The sequence below is a fragment of the Callospermophilus lateralis genome, chromosome 9 (genome assembly GCF_048772815.1).
Source record: "Callospermophilus lateralis isolate mCalLat2 chromosome 9, mCalLat2.hap1, whole genome shotgun sequence".
NCBI lineage: Eukaryota > Metazoa > Chordata > Mammalia > Rodentia > Sciuridae > Callospermophilus > Callospermophilus lateralis.
Window position 1 is genome coordinate 65502433 of NC_135313.1, and position 19707 is coordinate 65522139.

A 19707-nucleotide genomic window follows, 5' to 3' on the forward strand; every position below is an offset into this window, starting at 1 on the left:
TTTGCAACAAATGGCTCTGGAAAAACTGGTTATCCATAGGTAGAAGAATGAAACTAGACTCTTTTCTCTCACGCTGCACAAAAATCAACTCAAAATGAATCAAAGGGCTGTGGCTGTGGCTTAAGCGGTAACACGCTCGCATGGCATGCGCAGGGCGCTGAGTTCTATCCTCAGCACCACATAAAAATAAAATAAAGATGTTGTGTCCACCAAAAACTGAAAAATAAATATTAAAAAATTCTCTCCCCCCGCCTGTTTAAAAAAAAAAAAAAATGAATCAAAGACCTAGGAATTAGACCAGAAATCATGCAACTTGTAGAAGAAAATATAGGGTCAACAGTCTAGCATACAGGCACAGACAATGACTTTCTCAGTAGGACCCCTAAAACTCAGGGAAATAATGCCAAGAGCTAATAAGTGGGATGGCATCAAATCAAAAAACGTATGCCCAGCAAGGAAAACAATTAAGAATGTGAAAAGAGGCCAGGTGTGGTGAAGCATGCCTGTAATCCCAGGGGCTTGGGAGGGTGAGGCAGGAGGATTGCATGTTTGAGGCCAGTCTCAGTAACTAAGTAAGGCCTTAAGCAACTTAGTGAGACCCTGTGTCAAAATTAAAATAAAAAAAAAATAAAAAAAAAAAAGAATGTGATGAGAGGACCTACAGAATGGGAGAAACACAAATAAACCAAGTAAAAAATGAGCAAATGGATTAAACTGATCAAATTGAACTCTACACAACAATAAATCAAACAACTGTAGAAGCTCCTTTTTAGCATATGCAAAATATAAAAAGTTACCATAGCCAGGCCATAAAGCAACTTTCAACAAATTTTAAGGGACGGACCAAAATAATTTAGAGTGTATTTTGTAATAAAAGGTAATCACATTTTACATTTAAAAAAACAGAACAAAACAAAAAATGACAGCTGGAACAATCTCCATCATAATGGTAACAATAAAATATTCTGAATAGAACAATAATGAAATATATTAAAACTTGAAGGACAACATTCATACTGGAGAATTAAGAATTCATGTAAAAATTAGAAAAAATAGCAAATAAACTAAAGAAAGTAGAAAGAAAAATAGGAAAGATAAGAATAGAAATCAACAAAATAGAACACAAGTGGAAAAGCTTAAAAATTAATAAATTCTGCCAAATACAATAAAGAAAAAAAAGAGAAAGCATAGATATATATCCAATGTTAGTAATAAGGAAGAGAGAAGCACAATAAGTACTTCAGATATCACAGTTAAAAGGAAAATACAAATAGTTTCCAGCTAAAACCTTTAAAAATTTAGATGTAGATAAATTCCTAGACAATGCCACTTGTTAAAATTGACAGTAGAAAAATAAGAATGGAGAATAGTTCTGTAGCTATTAAAAACATTGAGTTAAACTTTCCCCAGATAAAATTACAAAGTCAGATGACTTTACAAACACACTTGATCAACTGTTAAGGAAGGAATACTAACATCCTTAAATAGAGTTTTCAAGAAATTAAAAGAGGGAAACTTCCCCATTTCTCAGGAGGCCACTATATTCCATATAAACATTTCATAAGAATGTTATAAGAAAGGAAAACGATAGGCCTAGAAATAGCCCCAATCTTTATCTGTCGTGGAATATATAAATATATTGTTGTATTCATATAGTACGGAAGGAAAAAAAAGGAGTATAACTACTTGCAAAAGCATGTGAAATATCGAAAATACAGTGGTAAGGGAACCACATCAAACATAAAGGATCAGACGTAGGATTACATTTGTTCAAAGGTCAAAACTATAAAACCAAATTTATTGTGTTGAGCGATGGATAACTTAAACCATAAATGAAAAGAAGGATTTGATTACTGTGGAAGTATGGCTTGGCATGAGGGGCAAGTGAGGAAGGCCATCTGGAGAGCTGATGATGATCAGCTGATGATGACCTTGTGAGAAGTTGTCCTGGGTTTTCCTTTGTGAACTTCTCTGTATATAGGCCATCTTTCCTAAAGAGAGGGAGAGAAGAAAGACACATTTTCCTTGAGGGTTAGGATGGCTGTGGTTCCTGAGGAGGGGCAGGTCAAGAAGGTGGAAGGAGTAGAAAAGATCCCCCATGGTACAAGGGCCAAGAGACAAATTTGCTTCCTTTGCAGTTTTATAGGCTCAAGTCCAAAGGGGCAACAGCTACCCAGGGGAGCGGTACTGGTCTTTGGTACCAGCATATCTGCTTTATTATTCCAGAAAGCTTTCCTATTTATGGGGAGAAAAATCCACGATAACCCCTCATTAATTTTCATTTTATAGAAAGATGCCTGTTTAGGTCTGAAAACATTCTGTACCTTTTATACTGCCTAGTCCTTTATTGAGACTCATTTCATGTAAACCTCTCAGATATAAAAACCAGTTCCTTTGTTGTTGTTTAAAAAGAAATGTGAATGAGCTAATTCTCATAATTCTTGGTACAGCTCCTTAAGGTATTATTGAGAGTAAATTCAATATTTAAAGCTGATCAACAATGCTCAGAGACCTGTTCTTTTCCTGTTCTTTTCCGGATTTTTACTAACTAGCAGAATGTGTAGAGTGGAGACACAATTGATATATCATTGTCACCAGTGAATACTCCGCCTTGAGGGTAAGAAACTATTCTGGAAGTGGAGTGGGATACACTATTAGAAGATTGTGTTTCCAGTAATTTCAAATATATATATGTGGTTTCTACATATTCTTTTCTCCAACAACAGCAATGAACAAACGAACAAAAATAGAGCCTGATGTGTGTGTGTGTGTGTGTGTGTGTGTGTGAGAGAGAGAGAGAGAGAGAGAGAGAGAGAGAGAGATAATGAACTTGTGATGGGGAGGAAACAAACTCTGGCCATTGATTAACTGCTGTTACAATACTCAAAATCTATCATTCTTAGACGAAATGGCCAAACAAGACTTTTGGTTAAAAGCAAAATAATGGTAATGAGTAAAATTGGTTGCTTTCTCTGTTTCTTTAGTTCAGATTATCTGCAAATACACACCTCATTTTGATTTTGCTGGAATGACCTCAATATATCTGAAGGGTTTTACATAAACTCATTTAAAATCCATACATAAAATCCACACTACAATTCCGAGAATTGTATGTGAGGAAGGGTTCTGCCTGACACACATCACCAATAAGTGTTAGCTATCACCATGATAAAGTATTCATTTGATCCCTCAGCAGAGTGACCGCTTGGTCTTGTTGGCCTTTCCATAAAATATCCCAGGGAACACAACCTCCATGGACCTAGGTACCTCCTGCCTTTTTGTAGGCCTTAATTTTGATATTAGGAAAATGAAGACCTTGGATTCTTTAAATTATTTGACTGGAAGGTTTTGTCTTCATGGAGTACCACAGGTTTCCTCCATGAAGTTCAGGCCCATTGAGTGTCACCAGTGGTTGGGTTGGTGCCATGGACAGGGAGGATGCATCAAGCTAGGGAAAGGGGTTCTGGCTTCTTCAGGAGGCAGTGTTTACTTTTCTCTGGGCAGAGGTTGTGGAAGTTAAGAAAACCTGGTGAAACAGATGCCAGGGACAGATGTTACCTAATTTGGTCAAAGAACAAAGTATGTAAAACATTTGGAAATCCTCAAGAGTGCATGGGGATGGGGACACCTGCATGAAGGGCTCTGCATCTCACAGGGTGAGCACAATGTATTCACTATTTCAATCAGTTTGGGTTTTTGGGGAAGCAAGTTTCTGGATTGGAATCTTGACTGCACCACTTATTAGCACTACTTCGTGCAAGGTACTCCCAGGACATGATATGCTTGCACAAAGTGTTTGAACCTCATATTGCTTATGTGTAAAATGAGGTAAACATCTACGTAATGAACAATAAATGTCCTGGGATGGAATAGGACAAAGAAGAATGGGTTTCATTAAATAAAAGCTGCTATCATTAAAATAAAATTAAAGCTAGGCACAGTGACTTTGAATCGAATGTTCCAGGCCAGTCTGAACACTTAATGAGATCCTCAGCAACTTAGCCAGCCCTGTCCCAAAATAAAATAAATACACAAAGAAATAAAAAGGACTGAGGATGTAGCTCTGTGGTAAAGCCCCCTTCCCCACCGTTTGATTCTTAGTTCCCCAAAATAAAAATGAATAAATAAAAAGAAAATTAATAATCTCATTCCAGACACATTTACTCCTGCTTTGTTGAGAATTCTCAAACCTCAGTTGTTCCTTTTAATGATAGCATCCTTGATCCCTCATTGCCCCTCTCCACCCTGCCCGCACCCTTGCCTTGGTAGAGAACTGGGCAAACCAGGTCCCATGCCCCCTCCTGGTGTGGTGGGGCCTGTCATGGCGGCCCAGTGACAGCTTAGGTGATCCCACTTCGCTGAGCAAAAAGAATGGAAGGGTCGAAGGGTCAGCGCTGCCCAGACCTCTGCCCCGCGGGCGGTCGCCAGGTCTAGCTTAGTGCCAGCACAGCTCAGCTCTGTCCAGGTCTCCCAGCGGCGCTGGGCCCGCTCTGACCCCGGGCTCAGCCTTAGCTCAGGCGCCCACCTGAGGAGGCGGCGTCAGGGCCTCGGGACTAAAAGCCGAGGCCCCAGAGCCAGCGGCTGGGGACTGGCGCCAGCTCCCCCGAGCGCACCGGGCCAAGCTCCGGGCGATCCCGACACTCGCGTGCCCTCCCCGCCCCCTCCGCGCCTAGCTTCTCTTCGCTTCGCCCCGCCGCCCGCGGCCCCCACCCACCGGCCGCTCCTCCCCTCTCCCCACCCTCCTCCTCCGCCCCCTCCCCTCCCCCGCCGCCTCGCACACAGCTCGGCCGAGCGTCTGAACCTCTGGGGCCGCTAGCGCAGGCGGCGAGGCCACCGCACCTGCGGAACGCTCGAGCTGCGGAGCCGGCACCTCGCCTCTCACCGCCCGATCCCTTTTCTCCACTCGCTGGGTTGCCCATGACGCCCACGACCCCCTGTTGGCAACAATGACCACTTCCCTGCAAGATGGGCAGAACGCCGCGGGCAGGGCGGCTGCCCGGGACTCGCCGCTGGCCGCCCAGGTGTGCGGCGCTGCCCAGGGGAAGGGCGACGCCCACGACCTGGCGCCAGCCCCCTGGCTCCACGCGCGAGCGCTCCTGCCCCCTCCGGACGCGACCCGCGGTTGTGTTGCGGACAGGTAGGCAGCCCTCCGAGGGCGCGGGGGAGTGTCCTGGGTTGGCAGCCGGCTAGGGGGTGAGGAGGCGGTCCTAGGGGTGAGCCATGTGCCCAGAGGTGGGCCAAGTTTGTGAAAGTCTCTGAAGACAATTCCCTTTGAGCTTGCTTCTACCAGATCAGCAGGACATTGCGATCTTACAGCGCCTTATTATAAATAGCATCACCATTTCATTGAGAGCTCTCCGTGTTTCTCGCCTCTGTCCATTGGTGTGAACTAGGAGGCCAAACTCCAGATTGTCCACCCTCTGCTGCTGCTTAGTGACCCAGCATTGTCTTCAAAATATACAGTCCTTCTAATTTTATATATTTTAAAAAATCAAAGCATTAATGAGTTCACCTCCCACATAGAATCTTACAGCGACCCATGAGAGGCATAGCATGGATTGACATTTGAGCAGTCTTTACTGTTCAGCAGGAAAGAATAGAAGCTTTAAAAGGTTTCTCAATCTCCATTGCATCCAGCACAAAGTGCCTTTAGAGTTTGCACATACTTTTGGAAGGAAAAAAAAAAAAAAAGACTACAACGACATGAAAATCTATGAATCTTTATTTTCATACATTTAAATGGTACTTTTTTCCCCCTTCAGGTTTTCAAAGTGCTCAGACTTCAGTGAAGTTAAAATTACTCTCCAATGGACTTGTTATACTAACAAGTTCTATTAACTTATCCCTTCAAAAGCACTGCCTTGCTGTTTAGTATCTATAAGCATTTGAAAAATCAACAGACTGTGTGTGGGCAACATTGTGAATGAAATTTTGAAGAGACATGAACTGCAGCTATAATTAATAAATCATAACTTCCAAAAGTGACTGGTAAAATATCAAAGAGATGAATTCACTAAATGTAATTTATATGCGTTGTCAATTTTATGTATGCTTAACAATGTCTAACTCCTTATGATAATTTTGCACTAATATTTATATAGTTCATAATGTTGCTTCAGGAAGATTATTGAAAGTGCAGGAAGTGGAGTTTCCATGTCTTGTGATTTTTTTTTTTAAAGGCAAAAAAAAAAAGTAGGACTATTGTAGATTTATTTGTATCAATTATCACTTTATTTTGATATCCAGAAAATATGTCACAGACCTTTCCAGTACACTTGATATATTATTAGCATTGTCATAGAGTGGTACATGTTGGCCTCAACAACACTTTTTAATCCTGACAGTAATTATATTTTACATTCTGCTTTATGTAAATTACATCCTATGTTCTCTCGGTGTAGGAGAAAAAAGAAAGATCTTGATGTTCTGGAAATGCCATCTATTCCAAACCCTTTTCCTGAGCTGTGCTGTTCTCCATTTACATCTGTGTTGTCATCGGGCTTGTTATCCAAAGCGAATTCAAAGAAAAAACAGGTATGCATTCCTAAATTTTCAAGTTCAAATATTTTAGGAGTTCTGAATCAATACAGTTTTAAGATTTTCAGTATTATACAATATTAAAGAATTAGTGTGGCCTAAGCTAAATAACTCTATTGACTGACATAGTCCTTTGGGCTTGCTTTCCTCTTAGGGCCTTAGTTTTCTCAGCTGTATAATGGGAGTGTTAAAAGTTCCTTCACAGAGTCTTGAGATAGGTTAAAAGAGATAATATATATGAAATGCAGTGTCTAGAAGCTGATTTCATTCACTGGAAAGGAAGGAGAGTTATGAGTGATAACAGATCATTGATTTTAAGTCAGGAATTGGAAGGGGGTGAAAAGGGGATTAGCTAATCTCTTATAATGCTTTCTTTCATCTTCATTTTAAACCCCCACCTTGACAACCTTATTATTTACTAAAGGAAAGTGATGTAATGAATCTGGCAAAACATAATTTGAGTTTAGGATTCAACGTGTCCTCTTCCTTTCAGTGAATTCCAGAGTTTGAAGGCTCTGGCTGCAGAGTGCATATGACTTGTAAGTGATGATTAGAAGATAGAATTTATTTTTATGATTTTCTTTCTTTTCAAATTTCTCATGAGACAGACTCATGCAAATTAGATAATAATGACCAAGCAACCAAGAGATGTTAATCATGATTATATATTTTGAGAAAAAAAATCAGTGCCTTTGTAATAATTCATCTCTTGTCAAATACTGCCTCCAAGTTTTGAACCAGCAAAACAAAGAGGATGTACCCTGAGTGTGGATAGTCATGACTAGAGGGGGATTTAGGGAACAGTGTTTTTGTAGGTCAGGTTTAGCAAAGTGGAAAATGAGAGAAAGATGCTATGCTGTTATTGACTCCAGTAGGCTTCTTCTGTCCTGTTGGAGAAAGATCACTGCATGTGCACGTAGGAGCACAGGGGCCTGGCTTGACTTCTAGTGACTGATCCTAGAAGGGTATTCCACCTTACAGGATCCCTTCTTGCCAGTCTCTCCCTAGGCTCAAAGGCTGGGTTTCTGTGAAGAGTATCCCCAGGTTGCAGAAAAGAAAGGTTCCTTTTCTTTCTTTGATATTTCCTTTTGCCCCCACCTAGACTTTGCATTTAGAACTTGTCCCTTTTGTTTTTATTCTTTTGTACATGCTCAGTTCTTTGGAATGAGGGAGGTTTTGAGAACACATGAGTCTATCAGTAATTTCCCAAGCTCAGTATTGCTGTGACACACATATCTTTTTTACAATATGGTGTTCCTGGTCCAGTTATCTCTAGCTTTTAGTTGGGATGATGTAAGGGATTGTATGTAACTGTATTATTCTATCAAATATCACTTATGATGGAAATCATTTAGGAGAAGACGACTTTTCTTTATATTGTTTTTGATTTTTTTAACCATCCCAGTCATTTTAAAAATTCTTTTCTCCTAATAGGGAAAGTGGAGGATTGTTACTTGCTATTTACAAATAAGTGACCAGAAAGTTTAAGAGAACCCAGACTAGAAATATTAAATTTAATTTCGTCTTTCAAAACCAAAGTCAAAAAGTCATTTTACAGAACAGACTTTTTTTTTCTTCATTAAAAAAAAAAACAATATGACTATAAGTGGTAAAGTACATTGAAGCCACAAATAGGATATGCTTTATCTCTTTTTGCAAATAAAATGCCCCAAGGAATACAATATTGTAGACTTTCAGTATTATTATTTTAAAATGAGAGCTAGAATGACAGAATCTATATTCTTTATTCTTTCTCTCTCTTTTTATAGTCCTGGTCACATATAATCCTCAACCTATATCTTTATGTTTACCAATAATGCAGATTTAGAGTGTACCTTCCTTTATATACATGCATGAGAAAAGTTATTTTTAAATTCTATTTTTTTTCTAATTTCTGATTGAAATTTGCTAGGAAATCATCCTTTAGTAATGAACTCTAAACACCTATTACTTGAAGAAAAGTAAGGAGTAAGAGATCTTTAGCCCTCTTTTCTTAAGCTTTTCAGTCCCTGGGTCATTTTAATGCTTGGACACAGTTTGTGCAGTAAGTTTAGTTAATTACTTTCTGGGACTATATAGTATAACTGATTCAGAATAAAGTCTCTGAACATGTGAAAGATTAAGCTTTGTGAAACAGGGTGTTCTGGAATATTTGAGTTGGGAGGGAGTTTCAAGCTCATTTAGTCTAATGCCCTTCTTTTACAAATGTGTAAATTGAGTCTAAGAAGTGCTAGGTACCTAATAGTGGCATAACTTCAACCTGATATCTGCATTTCTTGAGGATTTGACTGAAATCTTTTAAGAGAACAAAATTTGTGCCATAAGAGTTGTATAAGCAATAAACATACATCAGCATTATTAGCTACAACTCTACTTATAATACAAGAATAAGAGGAATAACACATGCTATTTGTTAATATTTGTCTAAGGACCTGGAATTTCTCTATTCCCCCACCCACCCACTTATTGAAATGCAACTATCTCTTTGTGTTGTTTTTTTTTCTTTAGCTTTCCCATCCCTAAGATTGATGTGAAAAATCTATCAAGTTCTTGGACATATCAAGAAATACTTATGAGTATTTATGAGTGTCATTAATAACTGGCTTTTATGTATAGTTTATGATCCACTGGATATTATATTGTGAGAAGAGTAGGAAGTGCCACATACCTTTTAAGATTGAAAAATGAACATGCAAAACTGGAATTGGTTTGCCCATCCTTCTGCAGTTGAATGAGGGAGATCGAAAAGAGTATCATGTCTCTGTGTGCTCTGCTTCTCACACAATGTTTCTGGACTACTTTGTAGTGAGTTAAGACTTTTTTGTATATTCTGGAAAAATAATGTCTTCCAAATAATTAAGGAATTAGTTTTCCATGTGCTCTGACTTTATTTCCTTTTGTCTGTCAGGGACTTTCAAAAGATAAATGAATCTCTGTCCCCAATTTAAAAGGTCTATTATGTAATTTCTTTGTGATGTCAGTAATTATTCTGGTTTGTCTGTGCTGAGCCTGTATGTGTGCTCTAAAAGGAATCTTGGGTGACTGCTACATTAATTGAGTTTTCATATACTCCTTTTTTCTAATATGCACAGAAATAGAAACAAAATCTGCCACATTCTCAGTTTTGCAGACTCAGCGATTATCAAGATTTTGCACCATTTATTTTATATATTCCTTTTGTAAGTTTTCATTTTTCTTTGTTGAAATGTTTTAGAGGAAATCATGGATATCTTGTCATTGGAACTCTACCTAGTTTTATAAGCATCTTTGAAAAAATGAATTAAAAAAAATAAGACCCAAATGCCATTATTCCCTAACAAAAATAACAACAATGCCGTGGTACCATCTAAAACCATCCATAATCAAATTTTCTCAGTTAGAGTGGCACATGAAATCCTCAAATTACAAACTGGCTATGTTTCAAAAGTCTGCAAATTTGGGAGTTTAAATTCATTTTCAGATGGAAACAACAACATAAATTGTATTTTGGCCCTCCAAGCTGTTTTACAAAATCTCATTTAATGTGAAATGAAACACAAATATATATGCAGAGAGAATAACAAAAACAATACTTGCTCTTAATAGGGTTTCAAACAAATCTATCTTTCTAAGAGCAATTTGCTACTTTTGAATACAGATGTTTGATGAATATAATTATTTTGGAGAAGTTATAAGTGTACAGATCTTTGTAGTAATGTTAAAGTAGGCTTTACAGCAATGCTTCTCAAAGTGCGGTTACTAAACCATGATCTTTGTCTTCAGAATACTTGAATCTCTTGCAGAACTCACTGAGTAGTGATGTCCTAGGAAAGGACAGAAGGTTTTGTCCTATGTTTTTCTTTTTGACATATGTACAGAATCAATCAGTGCTGCTCTTAATCTCTGCCACTTTTAGACTCTGACCTTTCAAAACTGTGGACAAATCTATTTAGATGAGAAAAACTGGGAATATTGCAAATGGACTTTTGTAGCTATTCTAGCCATGTATTGATTGATTGGAGGAAACAGAGCCTTAAATGAACTAGCCTGAGAGGTTATATTTTAGTACCTAAAGGTCAATAGTTCAATGGTCTCATAAGAGATTAGAACTGAGAATTAGAAAGTCAGCAATCATGAAAACCACTTTCTCTGTTCTCTTTTATTCTCTAACAGGCATACCTCATAGTCTCTGCTTCTTGCAGATCCGTTTCATTTTCTGATATTTCTATGTAGTTTTGCTTGCCAGTGGACACCCCTAAGTTGTAACATTAGTGGATCAGTACTTCATTACTGACTAGAGTCATTAGCTCAGTGTGTCCCACTCTTACCAGTTGTGGCCAAGGGGACAGCAGGGATGTGGACCAGTGCTTGCTCAACAAGGGTATGGGAGGTTCCGTGAGGAGGTACAGATTCAGTAGGCATGTCATTTGGAGGCAGGGAAGAGACAGTGGACAGCTAGTGTCCTGGGAGAAAAAATCTCAAACAAAAATAAGAGGGCACACAAACTAATTCTTTTCATATATGTGTGATGTAGGATGACACACGAATTTGTCTGTCTGACTTAGCCCATCAGTTTCAGGGTATCCAGTTTCTTTGCCTCAATTTATTTAATTAATGACACATATTTACTAGACAATGTTTTTAGTTGATGTCACTCTTCAGGGATGTCCTGAATGTACATCTTAGTGAGGTCCCTTAGCCATTGATGACAGGAGCTACCCACTCAGTATCCTCTCAACCTCATGCTAGTTATCTTCATTTGTAGCAGAAGACAGCTGCCTCTTCCTATTTTAAAACTTAAATCCTCTAGCAGAGCTTCCATTTTTCAAGCTTTTACTTCCAGTTTGGTTAATTCTCAGGGTACATTTGCAGTCCAACCTTCATCTTTAGTATGGGCTTATTTTTTCACTTTTTGAAAACCCAGTTTCTGCTTTGTTTTTCCCTGGGGAACATATATAATGTTAATATAAATGTGAATCAATTAATATAAAAAAAGATTTCTGCAATCTTACGGATATTACTTTAGAAAATGTCTGCTCATATGGAAGAGTAATATGTTCTATTGTGTAAGTATACATTTACATGTGTTAGCAGGATTACATGTATAAGTGGGACTGGGAATTGTCTCTTCAGCATTTTTGATGAAGTGTAGCTCCAGGAAGACCCTAGGAAGTGGCCACAAGGAGAGAGGGAAGTATCCAGAGTTAATTTAGTAGAGAAACAAATGAGCTGATATAGGAAGAGAATCCTTGTCCTTTCTTTTGGCCAGAATATTTAATATTTTTCAAAGCTGGAGAGAAAATAAACACATATAGGAGTTTTAATTTCTTCATCAGTTTATAAATGCTTTTGTTTCAAAATATCATTAATAATTTTGTGGTTTATTCACACACATAGATGTAATGCTGTATGTTCTGGTTGGATTGACAGGCCACTCTCAAGGTTTTTAAACCCTTAATAGCTCCAAAGAATATTAAACTTATAAAACATCCTATGTACCACTTTTAATATTGTATCTGTGGAAAGAGGTGAGTCAATATGATGTGATTGAAAGATAGTGATCTGGGAGTCAGTCAGCTTAGTTTTTAGCATTGTTTTATGACTGCTAGGTTATGTGATAACAGACCATTGCCCACACTTTCTGGGTCCTAAAGCTGTATAATTTTATTCTATTCCCAGAGCAAGTGATTTGGATGGCTCTTGAAGCACTAATGACTTGTGTGCTGTTAGATACAGGAGTTGTGGAAGGTTTCTTTGGTCTCACTGGTAGAAGCTCCCTCTCAGTCTCCATGCACATCTTCCCATATGGTCACCACATCTCTTTTGATAAAGAGCACATTTGGGGTGCCTTGGAGAAGGAACACCAAGGTCACCTTCATGGAAACGATGGGAACAGGAGGGTTTGGATAAATTAAAGATTGTGCATCAGAGTCAAGGTTTATATATTAAAAAGTGAACCAGGAAGTGTCTCACATCTAAGAGGGACCAGGTTGACGTATGAAGATGAAGTACAGAACCAAGTATTTAAACTTAGAAATAAGAATATGCGATAGATATGAGCATTTGAGCTGGGGATGTGGCTCAATGGTAAATTGCTTGCCTGGCAAGCATGAGGGTCTGTGTTCAAATCTCCAAGCACCAAAAAAAAAAAAAAAAAAAAAAAAAAAAGATGTGAGCATTTGAGGCTGGTGGAGGTCCAATTGCATTTGGCTCTACTTGGCAAAAGTGTGTAGAATAATCACATCCTCAGTCCTTCTCTGAATTCCTCTTGCCAAAAACCAAGAGGAACACTCTGTGGTCTTCTTATTTACTGTTATATCTTTCCACAAAGCCAACTTGGATCTATATATTTTTCATCTTGGCTGCTTCAATCCTAATTTAAGCTACTGTCTTTCTCCCTGCAGGAACCATATCTGGAAGCCATATATGTCTTTGCTTCTACATTAGCCTATCTTGGTCCATTCTCCATACAGTTGTTACAGGGAACTTTTAGAAATGTAGATCATGTCATGTTTAGATAACTTACAAAAGTCTCTGTTTCTAACTTTGGCTTATAGGACTCTAGATGGTTTGACCCCTGTCTATTTTATAAACCTCCTGTGCATTTTACCCTCTGTTTATCATACTGAAGCTTCATACTGTCTGTGAACTTGAAACAAGCTTTTTTTTTTTTTTTCTCCCTGCCCCTCTGTATCAGATCTTTGGCTTGACTGTTTTCTGGGCCTGGAAATTCTTCCTGACTCTTTACATAGTTGACTCCTCCTTATTCTTTAGGTTTTAGCATAAGAACATCTGAGCAAGGTACACTTTTTTGACCAGATTTCCCAAAGTAGCCTGCTTTTTTATTTTTATTTTTTAAAACCTATTACATTTCTCAGTTTATTTACTTTGCTGTTTTTACCATAATCTGACTTGCCTTACTTATCTATTTGGCTTAATTATGTATTGCTTTCCATAGTCTGAATTGTTTTCTTTCTTTTTCTGTTTTGTCTAATTACATATTGTTTTCCCTTCCAAATGGTTCATTGATTTAGGTTCTTATGTTCAAAGAATGATTGAGTGTATGGATTATTGAAAATAAGTACATAATTAAAACCAATTTTATCAAATTGTAACATATTTCTTCTAATCATAATAAATTATCTTCCTGGTCTTCATTAAATTAAAAATATTTATAATTCTATTAAAAGATTCTATTTACAAAAGTAAAATTATAGATGAGGATCCTGGACTAATTGGATTTTAGCAATCTAAATTTTTTTGCTTTAATTTAGCACATAGGAATTTTTAATCAAGTGTAATGAAACTAGTGGAGACATTTCTGGCTTTATACAGTATTTTTCTTTAGTGTAATTGTAAATGAAGTGTGCTCAGTGGATTTCTATACTCTTTTCAGCTTTCTGTATATTTATAAAATCTGTACAGAAAATCTTGAGTGGAAGTATCAGGTGGGTTTGAGTCTCTCAGACCAATGTAAATGTTAGCAAGTTTTAATTATTCAGTATTCATTTCACTGATGAAATATTTAGGTGAGTGGTCATTATATGTAAATGGAGAGACATATACCTATTAAATATATGCCAACACTCCCAAAGGGGTACACAAACTCATAGATTTAAGAAAACCAGTTTCCAGATCTTCATCTTCTATATGTACTTTTCCTTAAAATGTGTCTTCAAGAGAACCCATTTGTGTTCACATTCACATGGTTTTTCCTGATACCTTGGGGCATGTAACCTTCTAGTGCATCACACTCAGGGAAAGTTCCTTTAATGATTAATTAAAGCATCACGAATCAGAAGGGATTCCTATCATTTTATGCCTCAAACCTGGGGGTTTTTTTGGTACCTGCGATTGAACTCAGGGGCATTCAACTACTGAGCCACATCCCCAGCCCTATTTTGTAGTTTATTTAGAAACAGGGTCTCACTATATGCACAACCTCCAGTAGTGCAAGAAAAAATTATATATATTTAGAGACAGAGCTCATTACCTCATCATTGCTGAGGCTGGCTTTGAACTCTTCAATTTTCTATTTTTGACTTGAGTTTTTCCAGGTCCAGGCTGTTGTCAGAGAAGATATAACCCACAAGGAAGAGTTTCCTAAGAACAAAGTAAAAACTGCATCAATGAGAAACTTGGACTCCTGAAAATGGCCTTTTGTCATGTATTTCAGAATATTTTCTGCTATTCTTAATACATATTTATTAGGTGGTGCACACCTGTAATCCCAGCTACTGGGAAGACAGAGGCAGGAGGGTCAGAAGTTTGAGAATAGCTGGGGTTATTTAGTGAGACACTATCTTAAAATTAAATGGAAAAAAAAATTTAAATGGGATGGGGATGTAGCTCAGTGGTAGAACACTTGCCTGGCATGTGCCAGGCCCTGGTTTCAACCTCCAGTAGTGCAAGAAAAAATTATATATAGATGGATTTATAGATTAATATATAGATAGGGTGGATCAGTAGCTGAAAGAAAATGTGCTTACAAACACTGATATGATATAGATTAGCACATCAGATAAGGTTCCCAGGGAAGCTGACTTAAAACAGGTTTGCATTTAGGAAGTTTCCTGGGGAGAGCTCTTGGAAGCAACAACTTCAGGAATGGACACAAGAAGTCACAACAGCTGTAGCAAAAGCCCCAACCCATCCCAGGAACTCTGGGTCTTGGATAGCCCTACAGAATTGTTCAGAATTAGGGCATGGAGACTGGACTGCCTAGGAAATGCCTGACCTTAGACGTGGTAGCTCTCTTTTAGCAGAGTGCAGTGGCAGGCAGGGAGGTCTTAGTTACAATTTCTTCTTGTCAGTTTTGCGTCTTTGTGAACAGAAGACCTGATAGGAGCAATTAGAGGAAGAAAAGTTAATTTTGGCTCACAGATTCAGAGGTCTCAGTCCATAGCTGACTCCATAGATGTAGGCTCAATGTGAATCAGATATCATGGCAGAAGAACATGGCAGAGGAAAGCAGCTCAGGACATAGTAACCTGGAGGCAAAGAGTTCTGCTTACTGGGGACAAAACATATACTCGAAAGACACAACCCTAGTGAGTTACTTCTTCCAGGTGCTACTACCTTTCTACAGTTACCTCCTCATTTGTCATATCAGCAGATTAATGTACTTACTTGGTTAAGGCTCCCACACCCAATCATTTCCCTTCTGAAAATGATTGCATTGTCTCACACATGAGCTTGTGGGGGAAACCGTCTATCTAAACCACAAGAGTTATTCTAGCTAATACTCTTAATAGCTGGGACTACCAACAATTTCAGGTTATTGAGTAAAACTCAGTGATAAAACTCATACATGATTTCTTTCAGTTTTTTAGTGCTAATTCAGTATTGTGGTAAATCTATTTTAGCAAATCATGTTATGAACTGTTCATTTCCATTCCAGTCAGTTCTCATCATAATCCATAATATAGTATTTTAATATTTTCTACTTCTTAAAAAATTATATCCTAATATTGGACTGAATTTTAAAGACTGTACCATTTGTTTTTATTAAAAATGTAAGGAATTTTTATCATCATTTATTTAATGGAGCTATTTCTAGTTCCATACTTGGTTTTTATTTAATTAGGTCTAAAGCTGAAACTCAGACATATAAATGTACATTCATACAATTACCAAAGGAATTCTGTGTACTTTTTAGCACTTCATCTCCTTAGAACGCATGGTTCTGTATTATTTTAAATTTTGACTGCAATCAGCTATTTCTCTTATAAAATATAATCCATGATTTTTTTTAATGATTTATAATAATTTTTCTCTTGGAATGATATTGATATCTATATTTAATTGAAAATTAAAGTTAAATTTTACCTGATAGAATGTGAGTCTCATTTGGCTGATTGATATGTTAGAACTAACTTTAATTATGTGGTTGACATTTTTATTAAACTGAATATGCTAAATCTGAAATCATAAACTTTTGATTAAAATTCATTTCAAAGCTAAGACAAAAGCCACTTTTGAAAAAAAAAGTTGCAAAAGCCTTACAGTATGTTGGTTTGCTCAAGTTATGATAAAATTAACACATTTTATCCAGATATTCCTAAGAGTATTAGTTTAAACAAAGTGCATTTAAGTGAAAGAGTACTAAATTATTAATGGTAAAGCTTTTCTAATGAAATTGAGAAAATGAATGAATCTGACTTGGTAATACACCTTTTTTGAGTTATGTGTTTTCAATTTATTGTTTTCAGTTGTGTTATAGGGGGCCCTAAGTGATTCACCAGTTCACAATTAAAGGTGATTTTAGCTCAGATGAAATTCAAAGATTAACATTATCTTCCATCACCTCTGTACTCCCTCTCTCCTTAACTGTATTAGTCAGCTTTTTATTACAGTAACAAAATATCTGGGATAACCAATGTAAAAGAGGAACGGTTTATTATGGCTCACAGATTTGAGGGTTTCAAGCTTATGATTAGTTGACCCCATGATTTTTGAGTGTGTGGCAAGGCAGCTGATTGTTCTGAGGAGCTCTCATGGAGCAAAACTACAACCTTATGGTGACTGGGAAGTAATTAAGAGAGAGAGGGAGGAAAGGGCTGGAGTTGCAATCTCCCCTTCAAGGACATGACTCCAGTGGTGTAATTTCCTTCTACTAGGCTGCATCTCTCAAACTTTCCACCACCTCCTAATAGCACATGGACTGTGGACCAATACCTATGAAGGACATGAGAAACCCAAACAATAACATTTATGCAGCCTAATTTTCTTAGTACTTATTGTCATCTGACATATCACATGTTAATACATATATGTGTTTACTCTTAGCCTTTTCCCTGTGGAACATAAGCTCTGCAAAGATAGGAACTTTGCTTTATCAAGTTTTATTTACTCAGTCTCCATCAGGCAAACAATACATGTTACTTAACAGGCTCTTGGTAAAGTTTTGCTGAATGAATGGATAAGTGTTTGGGGAAGGAGCAGAAAAATGATTGTTAAATGAGAAAATATTTGGGAATATACTGGTAGTTTAATATAAATGATATTGAATTTGTAAAGAAACTTAGAAACGTGAAATTTAGTTTATGTTCTGGGAGGGGTCTGATATTGTTAGATGGTACCGAGATCCTTGTCAGGATAAATGTTTGAGTTTTGTTTTACCATTATAAGCACATTCTAAATTTGGATTATGCTTGCTCAGAATAAGTTCTGTTCTTTGTCTCTTTGTCCTCCTTGCAAGTATTTTCAGTCTACCAGCACATGTATGCCAGTTTAAAAGCAAGGATACTTTATGGGGCTGAGTCCAGGAAAGTTTTTCAATCAATTGACATTCACAGTGGAAGATTGCTTTCATTCTTGGGAAGGGTGACATATGCGTGTGAAGCACAGTATTCAGACGAAAGGGCTACTTTGGTATTATTTAACTGTGTGTTGGCAAGACTCTGGCAAGTATCTGGTTTCTTTTTAGAGCCATTTTGCATTATATTACAGTACTCTGACCGTGCTGTGCCAAGGAAATTAAGATCAGCTGGAACACTCTGTAGGTCATTGGCTTGGAATCTTAGGGCACTGGGAACTTGATGTTTTGTTTTAATGACCTCATTTAGGCTGAACCTGCCTTTGTCCCCAAAGCATAAGGGCCCCTTTACAAACCAGACCTGGACCTTGGGAAAGATATGGGAGGGGTTCAGAGAAAAATGACTAAATATTTGAAGGTTTTTGGTCAACCTCCATGTATAACATACTTAATAAACTATGATTCTTTAGTTGAGAAAGATGAAGAGGAAGCATAAAGTCTCTCAACACTGATTTACCCACCAAAGTCCATGATATTGGAGTATAATTTGAAGGTTGAGGATAGTTTTAAGAATAGTAAAGGGAAGAATGTTTACTGTTCATGTAGAGTTTATGGGTGTGCTTTTCCAAGAGATTTCCAGGGGATTTCCCTCTTGTGAAATGAAAAACCTCCTCCATATTTCTCATAATGGGAATATATGACGAGTGCATACATGTGGCTCAAGTGGGGACTGTGGGAGGGTCATGGAGGAGTTGAAGTTGTTTGGTAAACACCTTTTGGAACATTAATTTTAATTGAAAATGAGAGGAAACATTTTTACGTGAAGATAAACATTCCTGTAGTTGAATAGAATCACAGTTTACATGATTTTTAAGAACAAATTAAATATCTTTGCATTATTGTCTACCCTGAGATGGGAAGGGCTGTGCAATTACTTTAGTACGTTTTGAACGGTACATTGTAATCATATATTATAGTGTCATTCGTTGTGATTTATTTGTATGTGCACATAACATAATTAGGTCAACTTCATTGTCCAGGACCTCTCCTTTCCCTCTACTTCTCCCTTTTTCTGATTTCTGTCCTCTATTGGTTTTTCTGCTGTTTTTATGAGATCCCTTTCCTCTGCTTTTTTCTGTATAGTTCCACATATGAGAGAAAACATATGACCCTTGACTTTCTGAGTCTGGCTTATTCCACTTACATGATTGAACATGATGTGCAGTGGTGCCCCCACTCCCCTCACCTCCCCAATCCCCGCTGCCCATTTTGGGTAGTTCTGGTGAAAACATTTGAGAAGCAATAGTGTGGTTTTCGGTTCTGTGAGAAGTGAGTCTTTGTAACCCTCTAGAGAGGTTTTTGTTTTTGTTTTTGTTTTAAATCACCTCTCCTTTCTTCTCTAGCCAAAGTTCTTTCTTTCAAGAGAGTCTCTGATTTTACTGGTACCTGCATCTGTATTGAGGTCGTTGGTTTTTTAAGCATTTGAATAGTGTTTTCTACTCAACTTTTCTGCATCTTGGCAGGAAATGGCTGTCACCAGAGTCTCTGAGGACCACCTTATTCCTGAAGATCTATTTCTCAGTTCTTATTTCAATGTCTCAGGAGTTTGGAACATTTTTGACTATTGTTTCCATCCTGAAACACTTTGCTGCCATCTGCCTCCTGCAGGTTTCTGCTGTAGGCTTTTAGTACTGGTGTCCTTAAGAGCTTTGTCTTAAAACTTATTTTCATTTTATTGCCTGGGTGAGCTCATCTACTTTCATGGCCTCAATCGTGGTATTATAAATCTAGACTAGAACTTTATCCTGGGCTGCCTGCTGGATTCCTTCACTTATAAAAGCCCATGTGCATCTCAACCCAGCATATTCCAAACAAAACGAATACTTTTCCTCTTAAACTTGCTCTTTACCCTCTGTTTCCATTCTTTGGGAATG

General features: G+C 37.7%; 1 protein-coding gene across 1 annotated transcript in view; it reads left to right on the plus strand.

Moving 5' to 3' along the window:
• Window positions 1–4776: 4776 nt before the first annotated feature.
• Grb14 (growth factor receptor bound protein 14) overlaps window positions 4777–19707 on the plus strand; it is a 113131-nt gene continuing 98200 nt past the window's right edge. Inside the window, exons 1-2 of the mRNA XM_076865791.2 lie at window positions 4777–5137; window positions 6402–6534. Of these exons, the coding sequence (XP_076721906.1) occupies window positions 4947–5137; window positions 6402–6534 (324 nt within the window). The 5' untranslated portion in view covers window positions 4777–4946. The remainder of the gene's footprint in view (window positions 5138–6401; window positions 6535–19707) is intronic.